At 46.9% G+C, this 17,770-nt stretch overlaps 1 protein-coding gene across 1 annotated transcript; it reads left to right on the plus strand.

Annotated features, from left to right (window-relative positions):
* Positions 1 to 14,342: 14,342 nt before the first annotated feature.
* Positions 14,343 to 15,284, plus strand: LOC120928165 (olfactory receptor 10A3-like). Its single transcript, XM_040339276.1, has one exon. The coding sequence runs from the start codon at positions 14,343 to 14,345 to the stop codon at positions 15,282 to 15,284; it is 942 nt and encodes a 313-aa protein (XP_040195210.1).
* Positions 15,285 to 17,770: the final 2,486 nt, after the last annotated feature.

A 17,770-nucleotide genomic window follows, 5' to 3' on the forward strand; every position in this document is an offset into this window, starting at 1 on the left:
GTGACTGACCTCCCTTGGCAACTGCTTCCGACTCAGGTATGCCACCGGGTCGTCAGATCACACGCCGGTCAGTCCCCAAGTCTTTGTGCGATCTGCAGAGTCACCAGAAGTCAGTGTGAAGACGGCGAATGGGTCTGTGCGCCGCCATCTAGGTGTCCCGCTATGGGAGGGGGCAGGTTATGGCTCTGAAGTGACAATCACAGGAGATTCATAAAAAGAAAAAGTTATATTTGTTGAAATGCTGTAGCACTGGTGCTCAGAGTTCGGGGGGGGGGGGATCAGTGCCCCATAGGGTCAGCCACCCTCTGCTCCCTCCGCAGCCGCCGGTTCTCCTCTTTGAGCTTCTCCAGCTCCATCTCCAGTTCATGGAGCCTGGGGGGGGTCAGCCTGCTGTGACCTCAGGTGGTTGTTCTCCTCCTCCATGCGGCTTATGCACTCCTCCAGCTCTATGTACTCACGGATCAGCTCCTGCTTGCTCATGTCCTGCAGGCTCTCCACGTGGTCCTTCATCATCAGGAACTGGGTGGTGGTGTAAGGGGCCACCGGTGGGCCCTTGGCGAACATCTCGGCCCGCATCTGGGACGCCCGCTGCGACTCCCTCTCCTCCAGTCGCTTCTTCTCCTCCCAGGTCAGCTTGTTATACGGCTTCCAGGACCTCTTCTTCTTGGGGGGTGGCCGGCGGTGCCTCTTTCTGCCCAGCTCCCTCCAGGGCCCCTCCGGCTCATGGCTGTCGCCCATGACCAGCTGACAATGGTGTTCCCTGTTGTCCGTAATACCAGATTGTACCGTGAGGACTTCGTAAATGGTGTCCAATGGTTCTTCCGGACCCAGCTCCTGGAGATCCCAAGCCGAGTCTACACAATGGGCTGCTGCTGGTGGGCGGTACCCAGGTTGAGACCAATTTGACCTGGTGTTGTCGTTCATGGGGCAATTCTGCTTGAAGTGACCCAGCTGTTTGCACCGGAAGCAGCGTTGTTCATTGTCCTCCTGGCGTGGATAGCGAGGGCTAGATGTCACCGGTCTGTTAGGAGGTTGGTATCTAGCGGCTGGTGGGTGTGAGGGCACCGTTGGTCGTGGAGGTTGTACCCGTGGTGTGACCTGGTTTGTCTTGCGAGTATCCGAATATTCATCCGCCAACTTCGCGGCCTCTGGTAGAGTAATGGGCCTGCGATCTCTCACCCAATCTTTGACATCCGTCTGGATGTGATTGTAAAATTGCTCCAGGAGCATTAGTTGCAAAATGTCCTCTGCGGTGGTGGCCTGGCTGCTGTGAACCCAGTTAGAGGCCGACAGGGACAACTGGCATGCCCATTCCGCGTAAGAGTCTTCCGTAGTTTTGCGTGAGTCCCTGAACTTCTGTCGGTGGGACTCTGGGGTTACTGCATAACGAGCCAGGAGCGCTTCTTTAACCCTGGCGTAGCTATGGATATCCTGATCTGGCACGGTCCGGAAAGCATCAGAAGCTTTGCCTGACAGTTTGCCTGACAATATTGCAACCCACTCTCCTCTAGCTATTCGGTGCAGGTTACATTGTCGCTCAAAATCTGCCAGGTAGTTATCAATTTCACAGTCCTTTTCATCAAAAGCTTTAAAAGCGCTAAACGGAATCTTCCTTGCGTCTGCTGTGCTGTACTCACTGTTTGGAGAATGTGCGGCTGCTTGTTGGACTGCTGCCAGTTTTAACTGTAGCTCTGCGTTTACTAACAGGTCCATCACTTTCAGCACCACATCCGGCGTTGGGTTCGGACCGAACCAAGCTAGCTTCTCTCTCATTAGCTTGTTGGTTGGTGACTCCTCCTGAATCACTGGTCTCTCCATCTCTTGTACTGCTGGCGTTGCTGCAATCCCGTCCTCCTGGTCTAGCTCCATTAATTCTGCTATGATGACCCGCTTGGTTTTGTTGCTAGCAATCCTTCCACGAACTTCCAGTAGTTCTTCCAGTGTCTGCTTGGAATCCGGGTGTAAAGGGGAATAGAAGGGAAAATCCCGCTGCTGCCAACCATTTGTGACGGTATTAGAATGATATCCCCGTCAAGCATTCCCTTCTTCCCATACAAGAACATCCCCTCCTGGAATCGTCATAATAAGCCACACATGCCAAGGCTTAATGCTGGAACAAGAAACTTTAATGACACAAAACTCAGCTTATATGTGGTTACAACCTGTTAGGAACAATGAAATCTCGGCCCCCCCTCATACAGTGGGGTTTCCCATACAGATTATAGAAGACAAGTCGGAGCCGACCATGCAGACACATTTCTTTAGATAAAGACATCAGTGGAGTTAATTACTACACTGAAGCAATCAGAATAATTATCATACCACTTCTCTAATCATTTAGCCTGATGATACAATACACATCTTTTAAGGGTAAACACAGATCTTCTTCACACAACACAATAGATCAATTAACGTTTAGAATAGTGAGGGGACATTAGCACTTCAATAACCTGTTAGAGGAATGAATCACACATGAAATTCCTTTCTACCTCTAACACACATGGCTAGCAGGGAGCATTAAACTGAGACATATAGGCAAATGCATCACAAGCAACAAGAGCAGCTTCCCACTGGGATATCATTAAGTTCCTCATTAAGATGGCCATGCTTCATTGTTTACTTGCCATGTATACACATAGACAAATCCCAGTTCAGCTTCTGCTCACTTTAAAAGCTTGCCAAATGGGAACATAGGACTTGTTTAGCTGATATACTAGAACTTCATTGAGTGCTTTCAATTAATACTAAAGCAATCAAGTGTTACAAGCATCTTACATTTGCATTTGGATCTCCTTAAGACAATACAAAAAAAAAAAAGTCTAAGTATTTTTTTAGTTTTTAAAACTATGGAAAACACATCAAGAACAATCACCCATCTTGTCCTCCTTGGTGTTGTTGAGATGGAAAATCTCCGATATCTGTATGCTACAGTTGCTATTCACAATCACAATGATATTGTCTTTCCTGATTATCTATGTTGTCTGGTCAGAATCAAGCCTCCATGAACCCATGTACATTTTCATATGTAATCTGGTGGCCAATGTGATGTTTGGGGGCTCTTCTGTTCTCCCTAAGTTGGGGGTTGACTTGTTTTTTAGATTTAGAGACATTCCTATACTGGGATGCCTCATCCAAGCATTCTTCTATCAAAGTTTTGGCACTGTTGAAATTATGACTTTCACGGTTATGGCCTATGATCGATATCTGGCTGTTGATAACCCCTTGAGATACTCAACGTTGATGACAAACAATAGAGCTTTCAAACTCTTACTTGCGATATTCGTTTTTGTTTATGCCAGTATAAGTATTGTTGTGATCTTGGCTGCCAGGCTGACAATGTGTGATGTGTATATTTATAATGTGTATTGTGAGACCATGTCCCTTCTCCGCCTGGCCTGTGGAGACATATCCATCAATAACATATTCGGAACAACTTGGACAGTGACTGTAGTTGGCGGCTGTGTTTTGTTAGCAGTATACTGCTACATATGTACATTTCTTGTCTGTGTGAAAATGTCCTCAGAAGCCTATCAAAAAGCCATCCATACATTGGTCACCCATATCGTCACCTTTTCCACTTTTGAGATTACCAGTCTTTTTGTCATTTTCAGGTACAGATTAGGAAATGGTTCACCCTCAATTATTACCCATGTGGTCGTTTCCATAGCTGGTCTAATTATTTATGTAACTCTAAATCCTCTGGTGTATGGAATAAGAACAGAGGCTCTCAGAATAAAAATTGTTTTTCATCTTAAAAAACTGAAGTCAAAATAAAAACAGGTTTAATAAAAGCATCTATACTACTTGTCCAATATGGACAGCCAGGGCTTTTTTTCAGTGGGAACCCTGGGGGAGCGCAGCTCCGGAACCTCCTGGACTGACTGTATGTAATGGCAAGGGGTTCTGGGGTGTGCTGCAGGGTATTGATGCTCACTGCTGGGGATCTATTTTTGCAGGGGGGGTTCTATTGTTGCTTGGGAGGTCTATTGTTGCTGGTGGGGGACCCATTGTTGCTGGGGGGTCAGTTGTTGCTGAAAGATCTACTGTTGGGGGAAGGGTCTATTGTTAATGGCAGCCAGAGAGTCCATTAATGCTGGCTGTGCAGAGATCTGTTGATGCTGTTGGGGAAATTTTGTTGTGGGTGGTCCATTGTTGTTAGGGGGATCTATTGTTGATTGTGAGCCAGATCTTCTCATCCAACATCAATACCTGACCTCACAAATGCCCTTGTCTAAGGGAATGGGCACACATTCCCTTAGACACACTCCAAAATCTTGTGGAAATCCTCCCCAGAAGATGGAAGGGTGGGGCTCCTTAACCACTTCCATACAGGGCACTTACGCACCTTCCTGCCCAAGCCAATTTTCAGCTTTCAGCACTGTCGCACTTTGAATGGCAATTGCGCGGTCATGCTACACTGTACCCAAACAAAATTGGCGTCCTTTTTTCCCCACAAATAGAGCTTTCCTTTGGTGGTATTTGATCACCTCTGCGATTTTATTTTTTGCGCAACAACTAAAAAAAGACTGAAAATTTTGAAAAAAAAATACGTTTTTATTTTTTTCTGTTAATTTTTTTGTAAATAAGTAAGTTTTCTCTTTCAATTACGGGCACTGATATGGCGGCACGGATGGGCACCGATGAGATGGCACTGATGGACATCGATGAGGTAGTACTGACGGGCACAGATGAGGTGGCACTGATTGGCGGCGCTTGTATGTGGCACTGATGGGCACACATAGGTGGCACTGATGGGCACACATAGGCGGCACTGATGGGCACACATGGGCGGCACTGATGGGCACACATGGGCGGCACTGATGGGCACACATGGGCGGCACTGATGGGCACACATGGGCAGCACAGATGGGCACTCATGGGCGGCACTTATGGGTGGCACTGATGGCTACTTATGGGTGGCACAGATGGGCACTGATAGGTGGGCACTGGGCATGGATGGGCACTGTGGGGTGGCACTGATGGACACTGTAGGGTGGCACTGATGGACAATGTGGAGTGGCACTGATGGACACTGGGGCGGCACTGATTTACCTATGTTGCCAGTCAGTGCCCATTTGTGGGCACTGATTGGCCTCTTTTTTTTTTTTTTTATGCTTTTTTTTTTTTTTACAGACTTTTTTTTTTTTATAGACTTTTTTTTTTTTTTTTGGGGCTTTTTTTTTTTTTACTTCCCTTCCCTGGTGGTCCAGGGTGGGCTTCCCTGGTGGTCCATGTGGCGATCCGAGGGGGGGGCTGCGCTGATAAACAATCAGCGCAAACCCCCCCTGTCAGGAGAGCCGCCGACGCGAGTGAGGAAGAGCCATCAACGGCTCTTCCTGTTTACATCGTGATCAGCCGTTGTTGGACACGGCTGATCACGTGGTAAAGAGTCTCCGTGAGAGACTCTTTACCGAGATCGGTGTTGCGGGGTGTCAGACTGACACCCCGCAACAACTATCGCCGTGATGCGCGCCCCCGGGGGCGCGCAGCGGCTCAGAATCCTGAGGACGTCATATGACGTCCAGTCAGGATTCTACAACCACTTTGCCGACGTCAATTTGTCATTGGCGGGCGGCAAGTGGTTAATAAAGCCCATGGTTTTGGAACGGGATGTCCAACAAACTCATAGATGTGTAATGGTCAATTGTCCATACAATTTGGGATATTTAGTGTAAATAACAGAAGATAAATGTGTAATACCAAATAAAATCTGACCTTTGGAAGCACCTCCTTTTTAATGTTCTATGGCAGTGGTGTTGAACCTTGGCACCCCAGATGTTTTGCAACTACAATTCCCATGATGCTCAACTACACTGCAGAGTGCATGAGAATCATGGGAAATGTAGTTCCAAAACATCTGGGGTGCCAAGGTTCACCACCACTGTTCTATGGTTTCCCCCAGACCCTGTAATGTTTGAGGGACAGATTGATCTATTAAAGGGAATTAAATAATGATGGATCTTATAGAAGAGTCAACAGGTAATAAAACTATGTAAAGCCTCATTCACACGGTCGGACATCAAACAAACTTTTCTCTTGGATTTGGAGTTGTCCGGTCACACCCATAGCATACACACGCTCTGACTTTTCTGCAAACTTTTCTAAAACATTCCCAACATCACGTGGTTTTTCTGCTCTTTACCGCCACCCTTTGGTTAACTTCTGCTATTGTTGGTTGATTTTAACATTGGTTCTGGGCATGCGTATTTGCACTTTGTACAAAAGTCCGATGGCTTGCTGTACACACGGTCGGACTAGGCACCATCTGACTTTTTTTGCCGAAAAGTTTGTCCTTTTGCAGACCGAACTTTTTGTCCGATGAAAGTTGGTCCTAATTTGAAAACTTGCTGATTTTGAAGTTTGTTGGCAAAAGGTCCGACCATGTGTACGGGCCTTTACAGTGGGGACCCAGAAAAAACAATGTTTAACCACTTGCTTACTGGGCACTTAAACACCCCTCCTGACCAGAGCAACTTTCAGCTTTCAGCGCTCTCACACTTTGAATGAGAATTACTCAGTCATGCAACACTGTACCCAAATGATTTTTTTGTCCTTTTTTAATACAAATAGAGCTTTCTTTTGGTGGTATTTGATCACCTCTGGGTTTTTTATTTTTTGCGCTATTAATGAAAAAATACTGACATTTTTAAAAAAAAAATGATTTTTTCTTAGTTTCTGTGATAAAATTTTGCAAATTATTAATTTTTCTTCATAAATTTTGGCCACAATTTATACTGCTACATGTCTTTGATAAAAATAACCCAATTTTTTTGGAAATTATTTGGTCTGTGTGAAAGTTTTAGAGTCTACAAGCTATAGTGAAAATCATAAAAAATTGTCACATCTGATCAGACCTGATGTACTGAAGGCCTATCTCATTTCTTGAGACCCTAACAAGCCAGGAAAGTACAAATGCCCCCCAAATAACCCCTTTTTGGAAAGTAGACATTACAAGGTATTTAGTAAGAGGCATGGTGAGTTATTTGAAGTTGTAATTTTTTTCCCAGAATACTTTGCAAAATTAAGATTTTTATTTTTCATTTAAAAAATGTCTCAAAATTGTCATTGTAATAGCTTATTTCTCTCACATGGCATGTGCATACCACAAATGACACCCCGAAATACATTCTGCTACTCCTCCTGAGTAAAACGATACCCCATGTGTGAGACTTTTTCACTGCCTGGCCACATACGGAGGCCCAACATGCAGGGAGCGCCATCAGGGGTTTTAGGAGCATAAATTGCACATCTAACTAGTTGACTACCTATTACACTTTTGAAGGCCCTGGAACACCAGTACAATGGAAACACCCACAAAGTGACCCCATTTTGGAAAGCTAACACCCCAACGTATAATCTATGAGGCATAATGAGTCTTTTGAACGGTTTATTTTTTTCCAGCAGTTTTTGGAATATGTGGAAAAAAAATGAAAACGCATTTTTTTTTACACAAAGCTGTCCATTTATAAGATATTTCCAACACATAGCATTTAGATAGCAAAAATTACACCCCAAAATAAATTCTGCTACTCCTCCTGAGTACAACGATACCACATGTGTGAGACTTCTACACAGCCTGACCACATACAGAGATCCAACATGCAAGGAACACCGTTAGGTGTTCCAGAGACACATAGCATGCACATACCAAGAATTACATCCCAAAATACATTATGCTGAGCAAAGTGTAAAAAAACAAAAGATTACCTGTGGTAATAGTAGCGCAGTTCTACACAGCAGGATAGCACTGGTCCAGGCAGCAGGCAGGGACTTGGTCAGCAACGTCCAGGCAGGGATACTGTCCCGTCAGAATTAGTGCAGGTGGTCAGTTCATGCAACAGGCAGAGGCATGATGGCATAGGTCCTACAGGCAGCAGGCAGAAGTAGGGCCTCGTTCAGGACAGAATGGGGACAGGGGTAGAGGGTTCTCCCACCCAAATCTCTTTGAAGCCTCCGGGCAACCAGACCCTAATCTAAGATGAGAAAACAAAAAAAATGTTTTCTTCATCCAGAAAAACTTTTCTGGAGCCCCTCACATATGTGAGACCCCTGTGTTGAATCCCACTAGTCCAGTAGCAGGGTACAAGATCAGTCCATGAGGCAGGCAAAAACATGGTCAAACAGTCCGAGGTCAGTTCCAGATCAGGCAGAGGCATTACAGAATCGTTAGGCAGAAGAATGGTCGAAAAACAGTCCAGGGTCAATTCCAAATCGGGCAGAGGTATTACAAAATCGTTAGGCAGAATCGTGGTCGAAAAACAAGCCGGGGTCAGTTACAGGGCAGGCAGTGGCATAAGGGGTGTATAGGTGAGTAAAGGCAGGAACGGAGGATTAATAATTTAGTTTGGTATGGTAACGTCGAAAACACTCAGTTACACAGAGGCCTGGTTGCGAAGGACAATCGGCACAATAGTAAGCTGAGTCTCGTCTGACTCCTTCACTGGCACACACCTTGCATCTTTTTTGAGCTTGTCGGCCTGATGCTGTGGGAGGGACCTTATCTGGGAAATGTCGTTCGCAGAGTCTACTTAGAATATCTGATCGAATGTTTTGGGGCAGGTCGTTTGGGAATATCAGGGAAGTGGTGATTTCCTCCTGGTAGCCAAGGAAGGGTAGGGGGTTTTGGGTGGACTTACGATAAATGATATAGGAATTGTAGACGGCCAATTGAAAAAAATAAATAGCTACTTTCTTGTACCAATGGTACGTGCGTCTTGTGGCAAGGTATGGTTCCAACATTTGGTCATTAAAATCGACCCCCCCCATGAACGAATTGTAGTCCCGGATACATGTTGGCTTTTGGATGGTGGTGCCACGCCTTCTGCGGGTTTCTACAAACGAATTGTTGTGGATGGAGGACAACATGTACACGTCTCTTCTGTCCCTCCACTTCACTGCAAGAACCTCTTTGTTGCGCAGACTCGCCGATTCCCCTTTCCTCAGCTTCTTATTCACAAGGCTTTGAGGAAAGCCTTTCCCGTTCTTTCTTGCTGTGCCACAAGCGGGGGTCTGCTTCCGATGAAGGTTGTGGAACAGGGGAAGAGACGTATAAAAGTTATCCACGTACAGGTGGTATCCTTTATCCAGGAGGGGGGGTGATAAGTTGCCAAACCACTTTTCCACTTGTTCCCAAGTAGTCTGGGCAATCGGGGGGATTCAGCTGGGTGTCCTTCCCTCCGTAGACCAAGAAGGAATACAAGTACCCTGTGGCTCGTTCACATAGCTTGTAAATCTTCACCCCATAGCGGGCTCTTTTGCTGGGACTAAACTGCTTTATTTTCAGTCGGCCACAAAATTTAACGAGGGACTCGTCTACACATATGTGTTGTTCCGGGGTATATATTTGGGGGAATAATTCAGAAAAATAATTTAATAAGGGGCGAATTTTGAAAAGCCTGTCAAAATTTGGGTGGTTTCGGGGAAGGCACTGGGTATTATCGTTGAAGTGGAGGAACCGCATGATCATGAAATATCGGGTTCTGGGCATTGTTGCCGAAAAGATTGGCATATGATAAATGGGTTGTTTGGACCAAAAGGAATGCTTCTCATTTTTCATTTTTTGGGTTGAGTCCCATGCAAAAGGTGAGGCCTAAAAAAATCCTGAACTCCTCCACTGTTAGGTCTCTCCAATGGAAGGGACAGGCATAAGACGATGTGGGATTGTTGGTGATAAATTGTTGGGCATATAAGTTGCACTGGGCCACAATGCTAGATAGCAGTTCCTCAGTAAAAAATAAATAAAAAAAATGAATTGGGGAAAAATTTTCTGTGTCCACCTGGACTCCTGGCTGGGCAGTGAAAGGGGGAATGTTGGCTTCTCCGGAATTTGAAGGAAGTCACAAGGGGTACTGAAGGGCATATGGAAGGCTTGCATGGGTCCTTGGCCTTTGCTGCCGAGGTACTGCGGTGCTGGTGGATGGCACTTCGGTATTTGTGGATGGCACTTCGGTGCTGGTGGATGGCACTTCGGTATTTGTGGATGGCACGACGGTGCTGGTGGATGGCATGACGGTGCTGGTGGATGGAATGACGGTGCTGGTGGATGGAATGACGGTGCTGGTGGATGGAATGACGGTGCTGGTGGATGGCATGACAGTGCTGGTGGATGCCACTGCCTCCTCACCAGAGCGCCTTCTTTTGGCGGGCTGACCATCTTCCCCCTCTGAGCCTGTCGCTGTTCCACTACTGTAGACTGGTTCATAGTCTACGTCCGAATCGGAATCCAGCTGGGAATCGGAAGACGAGAGCTCCCCGTTGCTCTCGTCAGCCGCGGAAATAATTGCATATGCCTGCTCGGCGGAGAAGAGGCGTTTTGACATTGTTGCTGGCGACTTCACAGGTGTGTGGCACAGATGTGCACTGAGGCGGCAGGTGGGCACTGATCACAGGTGGGCACAGGTGGGCACTGGTGGTACAGGTGGTACTGGTGGCACTGATGGGCACTGATACGCACTGATGTGCACTGATACGCACTGATGTGCACTGAGGCGGCAGGTGGGCACTGATCACAGGTGGGCACTGGTGACACAGGTGGTACAGGTGGTACTGGTGGCACTGGAGGCACAGGTGGGCACTGATACGCACTGATGTGCACTGATACGCACTGATGTGCACTGAGGCGGCAGGTGGGCACTGATCACAGGTGGGCACTGGTGACACAGGTGGTACAGGTGGTACTGGTGGCACTGGAGGCACAGGTGGGCACTGATACGCACTGATGTGCACTGATACGCACTGATGTGCACTGAGGCAGCAGGTGGGCACTGATCACAGGTGGGCACTGATCACAGGTGGGTACAGGTGGTACTGGTGGCACTGGTGGCACAGGTGGGCACTGATACGCACTGATGTGCACTGAGGCGGCACTGATCGCAGGTGGCCAATGATCATAGGTGGGCACAGGTGGTACAGGTGGCACTGGTGGTACAGGTGGGCACTGATACGCACTGATGTGCACTGATCACAGGTGGGCACTGGTGGCACTGGTGGCACAGGTGGGCACAGGTGGCACAGATGGGCACAGGTGGGCACTGGTGGCACAGGTAGCACTGGTGGCACTGGTAGCACTGGTGGCACTGGTAGCACTGGTGGCACTGATTGTGGACTGATTGGGCACTGATTTGGGGACCGATTTGTAACTGTAACTTTGTAACGGTTTTTGTATCACTCACAGATTCTCTCTCTCCTCACACGCGCTGTCTGTGTGAGGAGGGAGAGTCGGCAATGAGAGATGATCTCATATGTTTACATTTGAGATCATCTCTCATTGGCCGCACAGATCGCGCTGTAAATAGCCGCTGTGATTGGCTATTTACCGCGATCTGTTATTGGCTGTGTCCAAGGGACACGGCCAGAACAGAAGTTCCCCGCTGCGCGCTCGGGAGCGCGCGCGGGGAACGCGGAAGGGGGCGTACGTCAATTGACGGCACCTCAGAGATGTAGAACCACCCCGCGGCCGTCAATAGTCTTACGGCCGTTGGGAAGTGGTTAAATAAGCAGTGGCGCCACTATGATGCTGTGCGTGTGCCGCTGCACATGCGCGTTCATCTGTTTGTGGCGCTGCGTATTTTTGTGCGTTGATGCGCGCCAGCATGCCTTTTTCGCCAGCATGCCTTTGCCAGTTCACGATCCTTGCACTATTGCACCTGGGGATGCGCCTATTTCCCTAATATAAACACTCGGATATATGTGCCCAGGTCAAATTCATGAATGGGTTTACAACCACTTTAAGAATTTTGACTTTACAAAAAAGACGAAACCGTGTGCCTGGGAAGGCTATTGACAAGCAATGTAGTCAAAAAGATTGTCAAAGGGTAACTTTGCTTACCACAGCTTCAAATGAACACTATCAGACGCTCACAGCATGCAGTAAAAACAGTGTAAGCTATTTCAGTACAGATGAGAAGCCTGTCCTTTACCACTGTGTAAGGCCACGTACACACGATCAGTCCATCCGATGACAACGGTCAGAAGGACCGTTGTCATCGGTTAACCGATTAAGCTGACTGATGGTCTGATGTGCCTACACACCATCAGTTAAATAACCGATCGTGTCAGAACGTGGTGACGTAAAACACAACGACGTGCTGAAAAAAACGAAGTTCAATGCTTCCAACATGCGTCGACTTGATTCTGAGCATGTGCGGGTTTTTAACCGATGCTTTTGCATACTAACGATCGGTTTTGACCTATCGGTTAGGCATCCATCGGTTCAATTTTAAAGCAAGTTCCTATTTTTTTGACCGAAGGTTAACTGACTGATGGGGCCCACACACGATCGGTTTGGACCGATGAAAACTGACCTTCAGTTTGGAACGACCTTCACGGTCGTTCCAAACCGATGAGAATGGTCCGACGGGCCGTTTCCATCGGTTCACCGCTGAAGTGGCCTGATGGTCTGATGTGCGTACACACCATCATTCCAAAAACTGATCGGGTCAGAACGCGGTGACGTAAAACACACGACGTGCTGAATAAAACGAAGTTCAATGCTTCCAAGCATGCGTCGACTTGATTCTGAGCATGCTCGGGTTTTGAACCGATGCTTTTGGGTACTAACCATCGGTTTTGTCCGATGGGGCAGCGGTCCATCGGTTCGGTTTTGAAGCATGTTTTAAAATTTTGGACCGGGCGGAACCTCCAACACATGTGGTATCTCAACTCTACTCCATGTTGCTCAGTATCTTCTCCCCTGACCCCCCGCCATTTACAGTGGCCTGGGAGACGGACCTTCGTCACTCTATTTCCCTTATAGACTGGAAGAAGTGTTTTATCCTGACGCACAAGCTATCCTTGGCCACTAAGACCCAAGAGAAGGGGTTCAAGTTGCTAACGAGATGGTACAGATGCCCAACAACTATCCACCATTTCAATTCGGCAGTGCCGGACACCTGCTGGCGGTGTCTTGGATCTCGGGGAACCATGCTCCACATCTGGTGGGAATGCCCTCCTGTACAGGGATTCTGGCGGCGGATTTTCAAATTGTACTGCAAACTGATGGCGACCTCTATTCACCCTTCCCCTGAGATGGCTCTCCTATCTATACTCCCTGGCACGTTCAAATCCATCAAAAACGATGTACTACGACACTTCCTGGCGGTGGCCAGAGTGGTGATCCCCTGTCATTGGAGATCGGCAACCATGCCTTCCCTGGGGGATTGGGCTGTTGAAGTGGACCGCATAAGGGACCTTGAGCGTCTGTTAGCGGAAGAGGGTGGTAAAAGCGAGCAGTTTTCTCTCACCTGGACTTCATGGTCCATGTTCCGATACTCTTCTGAGTTTATCTCTTGGGCTGAGGGTGGCCTGGATGATGTGACCCTGACGCCATGATGGAGTGATTCTTGTCCTTTGACCCTTTTCCCCTGTCTCTCTGCCCCCCTCTTTGTCTGCCCATGCTTCTTCTTCTTCTCTTGATCTCTAAATACTTCCTTAGGAATCTATAGAGCTAAACGTATCATGGCCCCGACCCGCTTAGTATTCCTGATTCGTTATGTGACCCCATGTCTTATTTTGCCTGCAGACTCATGCATTATCTCCCCTAATATGCCATATACGGCGCAACACTGACCCCCTCTCAGATGCGAGGTTGGTGGATGCAATTAATATTCATATTATATATCTGGGGATTGTTTAATTGAACGGCCTTGTAGTGGTCCGCGTACACATGCTCTCGTTCCCATTTCTCAAGTATCTTAGACATGAGTTTGTTATGTCAAACACGTTGCTTACTGCTGATGTAAGTGTTTTCACTGTACAGTATGTAATGTTTGAGACGCTATCTGTCTATGTGTTTCTTCCTTTTCTTCTTATGAATAAAATAAGATTGAATTAAAATTTTGGACCGAAGGAAAACAGACCGATGGGCTATACACACAGTCGGTTTGGACCGATGAAACTGAACCTCGGTCCATTCTCATCGGTTTTGTCCGACCGTGTGTACGCGGCCTAAGACTAGGGAAGGCTGAATCGGAGCCTTTTTATTTATTTTTTTAATAAGGTTCCTTTAAATAAAAAATGGCTAGTTTCTTTATTTTATAAAAAATCATACATTGTGCTAATAAAAAATATATATAAATCTATATATCCTTTGCACATGCATGTGTATTACTTTGTTGAGATAATGCCAACAATAACAACCTGATGGTCCCACTGGGTAAAATATTCCTGCAACTAATGAACTACCGTAATTTCATCCCTTGGCACGGAGTACGCAACCAACCATGGCTATAAAAGGAGATGTGAGTCTCACAGCGGAGACTTTAAAAATTGGTGTGAAAGAAAAAACGAAAAAGCAAAGTTTCAAAATGATGCTCTAAAAAATAAGAAGAGCATTTTCTTTTGAGATGGAGAATGTGTCCAGGATCAATACAAACTTCATCCTCACTGGACTTGTGGAGATGGAAAACCTCAGATATCTTTATTCTCTTATATATCTCATCATTTATGTAATGATGCTGATGTTGTGCTCTGCTATTATCACTTTGGTCTGGTTAGAAGAAAGCCTTCATGAACCCATGTACATTTTTATAGCCAATTTAGTGCTCAACGCCATGGTTGGAGGCTCAGCCGGTTTTCCCAAGCTAGTGTTTGACCTGCTCCTTGGGTTTACCAACATCCAAATTTCTGGCTGCCTCTTCCAGGCATTCTTTATTGAGTCTTTTGCCTACGTTGAGATTTTGATTTTCACCATCATGGCTTTTGACCGATACTTGGCTGTAGGTCACCCATTGCGGTACCCTGTTCTGATGAGCAATGAGAAAGCTGTAAAAAGCCTAGCCAGCATCTGGATCATCATTGTCATGATCCGAATCATAGGTGTAGCATTGACGGCCAGGCTTCCATTGTGTGGGATGAACATCAACAGTGTGTATTGTGAGACTATGTCCCTCACTCGTCTGGCCTGTGGAGACACCACCATCAACAATGTCTACGGTACCACTGGCACGCTGCTTATTGTAACACTTTCAATACTTGTCGTAGTTTACTGCTACATTAGAACTTTCCTCATTTGCCTGAAGATCTCCACTGAAGCCTATCAGAAAGCTATTCAGACCTTGGTGACCCATATATTGGCCTTTTCAACTTATATGGCTGCCACGCTGTTTGTTGCCTTCAGGTACAGGATAAACATTGGTTCTGTCTCAACCATTGCTCATACTGTCATCTCGATGACTGGTCTGACCATTTCTGTCACACTCAATCCTGTTATCTATGGAATAAGGACTGAAGCACTGAGAATAAAAATGATAAACACAATAAAAAAAATCCACCTTTCCAAATCCTAATCAAAACAAAATGATTTGTTACCTTATTGATTCACGTATAAGTTTTAACAGTATTTACCGTATTTTTCGGACCATAAGACGCACCTGACCATAAGACGCACCTAGGTTTTAAAAAATGTATAATAAAGAGCCGGGACGGCCGCACTACAAAAATAAAAATTTGTTCCTTTTAATAAAAACTGGTCACAACATTGATGTCACATCTTTTCCCGCACCTAGGTTTTAGAGGAGAAAAATTAGAAAAAAAAAGATTCTGACCCAAATATGTACTGAAATATTTAAGAATATTAATAGAAATCAGTTAACTTTCTGTATTCTGTAAATTTATGACACTGGCGTGTACCGTATTCTGTACAGATGCTGTTTACAAATGCTGTGAGGGAGCGACAAATGAGGTGACTCTATATTAGTCAGCTGACTGAGGAGAGCGTCAGTGCACGGAGAAATGCGACGTGACGTCGTGTGGGCATATCTCCGTGCACTGGACAAGGCGCAAAGCTTCCTGGGGCTTCTTCGTAGGCCGCCCGCTCTCCGTACCTCCATGCCGCCCGCTCCTCCATGCCGCCCACTCTCTGTACCTCCATGCCGCCCGCTCTCCGTACCTCCATGCCGCCCGCTCTCCGTGCCTCCATGCCGCCCGCTCCTTGTGCCTCCATGCCGCCCACTCTTCGTGCCTCCATGCTGCCCGCTCTCCGTGCCTCCATGCCGCTCGATATTCTGCCATGTCACCGTGCAGCCCGCTATGCCGCTAATTCCGCCATGGACCAGCCTGATCCTGAGCCTGATGGTGCCCGCTGATTAACCCGCTGATGGTGCCGGCTGCCTGCCTGTGTTTTCTGACCAACCCAGACCACTGTTTTTTGTGAAATGACGGAGACAGGGGGAGAGGGGGCTGTGCATTCAGTATTCAGACTATAAGACACAGGGACATTTTCCCCCATACATTTTGGGGAAAAAAGTGCGTCTTAGGTTTTGAAAAATACGGTATGTATTTATGTTGTGGGACAGTAATATTTTTCAATTTGAAATACTTGAATATGGGTATTGTGTAATCTCTAAGACCTGGGTTACAAACACTTTTATTTCTGTACGTTTTTAAATAGTAAACATTTAATACATTTGTTCTGTTATGATCGTGGTGAATTTTTGCTTCCATTTTTTTTTTTGCCTAGTGAGTAAAATTAATATTTGTAAAATGAAATAATCTAAATTAGGGTTTATGAATTGCCCAAGGGTTGACAACAGGTTGATCGTGGTTCATCTGTCGATGTCATAGGTAGGTCACGATCCCACAGTACTGTCTCTCCTTAAAGGGTTTTAAACAAACATATTGGCCTGGATTCAAGAAGCAATTGCGCCTGTGTAACCATAAGTTACACAGCGCAATTGCTTACTTGCCCCGGCGTAACGAATGCTCCTGATTCAGGAACCTCGTTACGCTGACTGCAGCCTAAGATATGCGCGGCATAAGGCTCTTATGCCCACATATCTTAGGCTGCATTCTTGCGATGGCCGCTAGGTGGCGTTCCCGTTGTGCTCAGCGTATAGTATGCAAATTGCATACTAACGCCGATTCACAACGTTACGCGAGCCCTGCGTACGCAATTTACGTTGTTTCCGTGCGGCGGTTTTCGCGTAAGGCTGCCCCTGCTATTAGCAGGGGCAGCCAATGTTACGTATACCCGTCGTTCCCGCTTCGCGAAATTTGAAATTTACGTAGTTTGCGTAAGTGAATCGTGAATGGCGCTGGACGCCATTCACGTTCACTTTGAAGCAAAGGACGTCCTTGCGACGTCATTTGCCGCAATGCACGTCGCAAGGACGTTTCCCGCTCTGCGCCTAATTTAAATGATTCCCGCCCCCTACGGGATCATTTAAATTGCGCGCGCTTACGCCGTGCATTTTGCCGGCGCGCCCACGCAATTTAGGGAGCTACTGCTCCGTGAATCAAGGGCAGCGCAGTAAATTTGCGGGGGCGCAGGGCAAAAACGTTGCCCTGCGCCTCCGTAAAAAATGCGCAAATCTACTTGAATCCGGGCCATTATACTTACCTCCACTGTGCAGTTGGTTTCGCTAAGAATGGCCCCGACCCTCCTCCTCTGGGGTCCCTCAGCGGCGCTGGTGGCTCCTCCTCTTCTCGAGTGCCCCTCCGGAGAAGCGCTCTCCTTCTGGACACCCGTGCGGGTGCGCTCCTGTGTCATGCTTCTGCGTGTATTGGCACAGAAAGCAGGACTCGGCCCCCGTCCCCCAGCACCCGTGTCATTGGTTTGATTGACAGCAGTGGAAGCCAATGGCTGCGCCGCTATCAATCTATCCAATCAGGACACAAGACACCAGCCATAGCTAGTGTGCTCGTCCCTGGGACGAGAAAGACAGGGCTCAGGTAAGTAAAACAGGGGGTCTGGGGGGCTGCAGCATGAGAGAAGGTTTTTCACCTTAATGCATAGAATGCATTAAGGTGAAAACCATAGCTCCCAACTGTCCCT

Source organism: Rana temporaria, chromosome 2 (assembly GCF_905171775.1).
Source record: "Rana temporaria chromosome 2, aRanTem1.1, whole genome shotgun sequence".
Classification (NCBI taxonomy): Eukaryota; Metazoa; Chordata; class Amphibia; order Anura; family Ranidae; genus Rana; species Rana temporaria.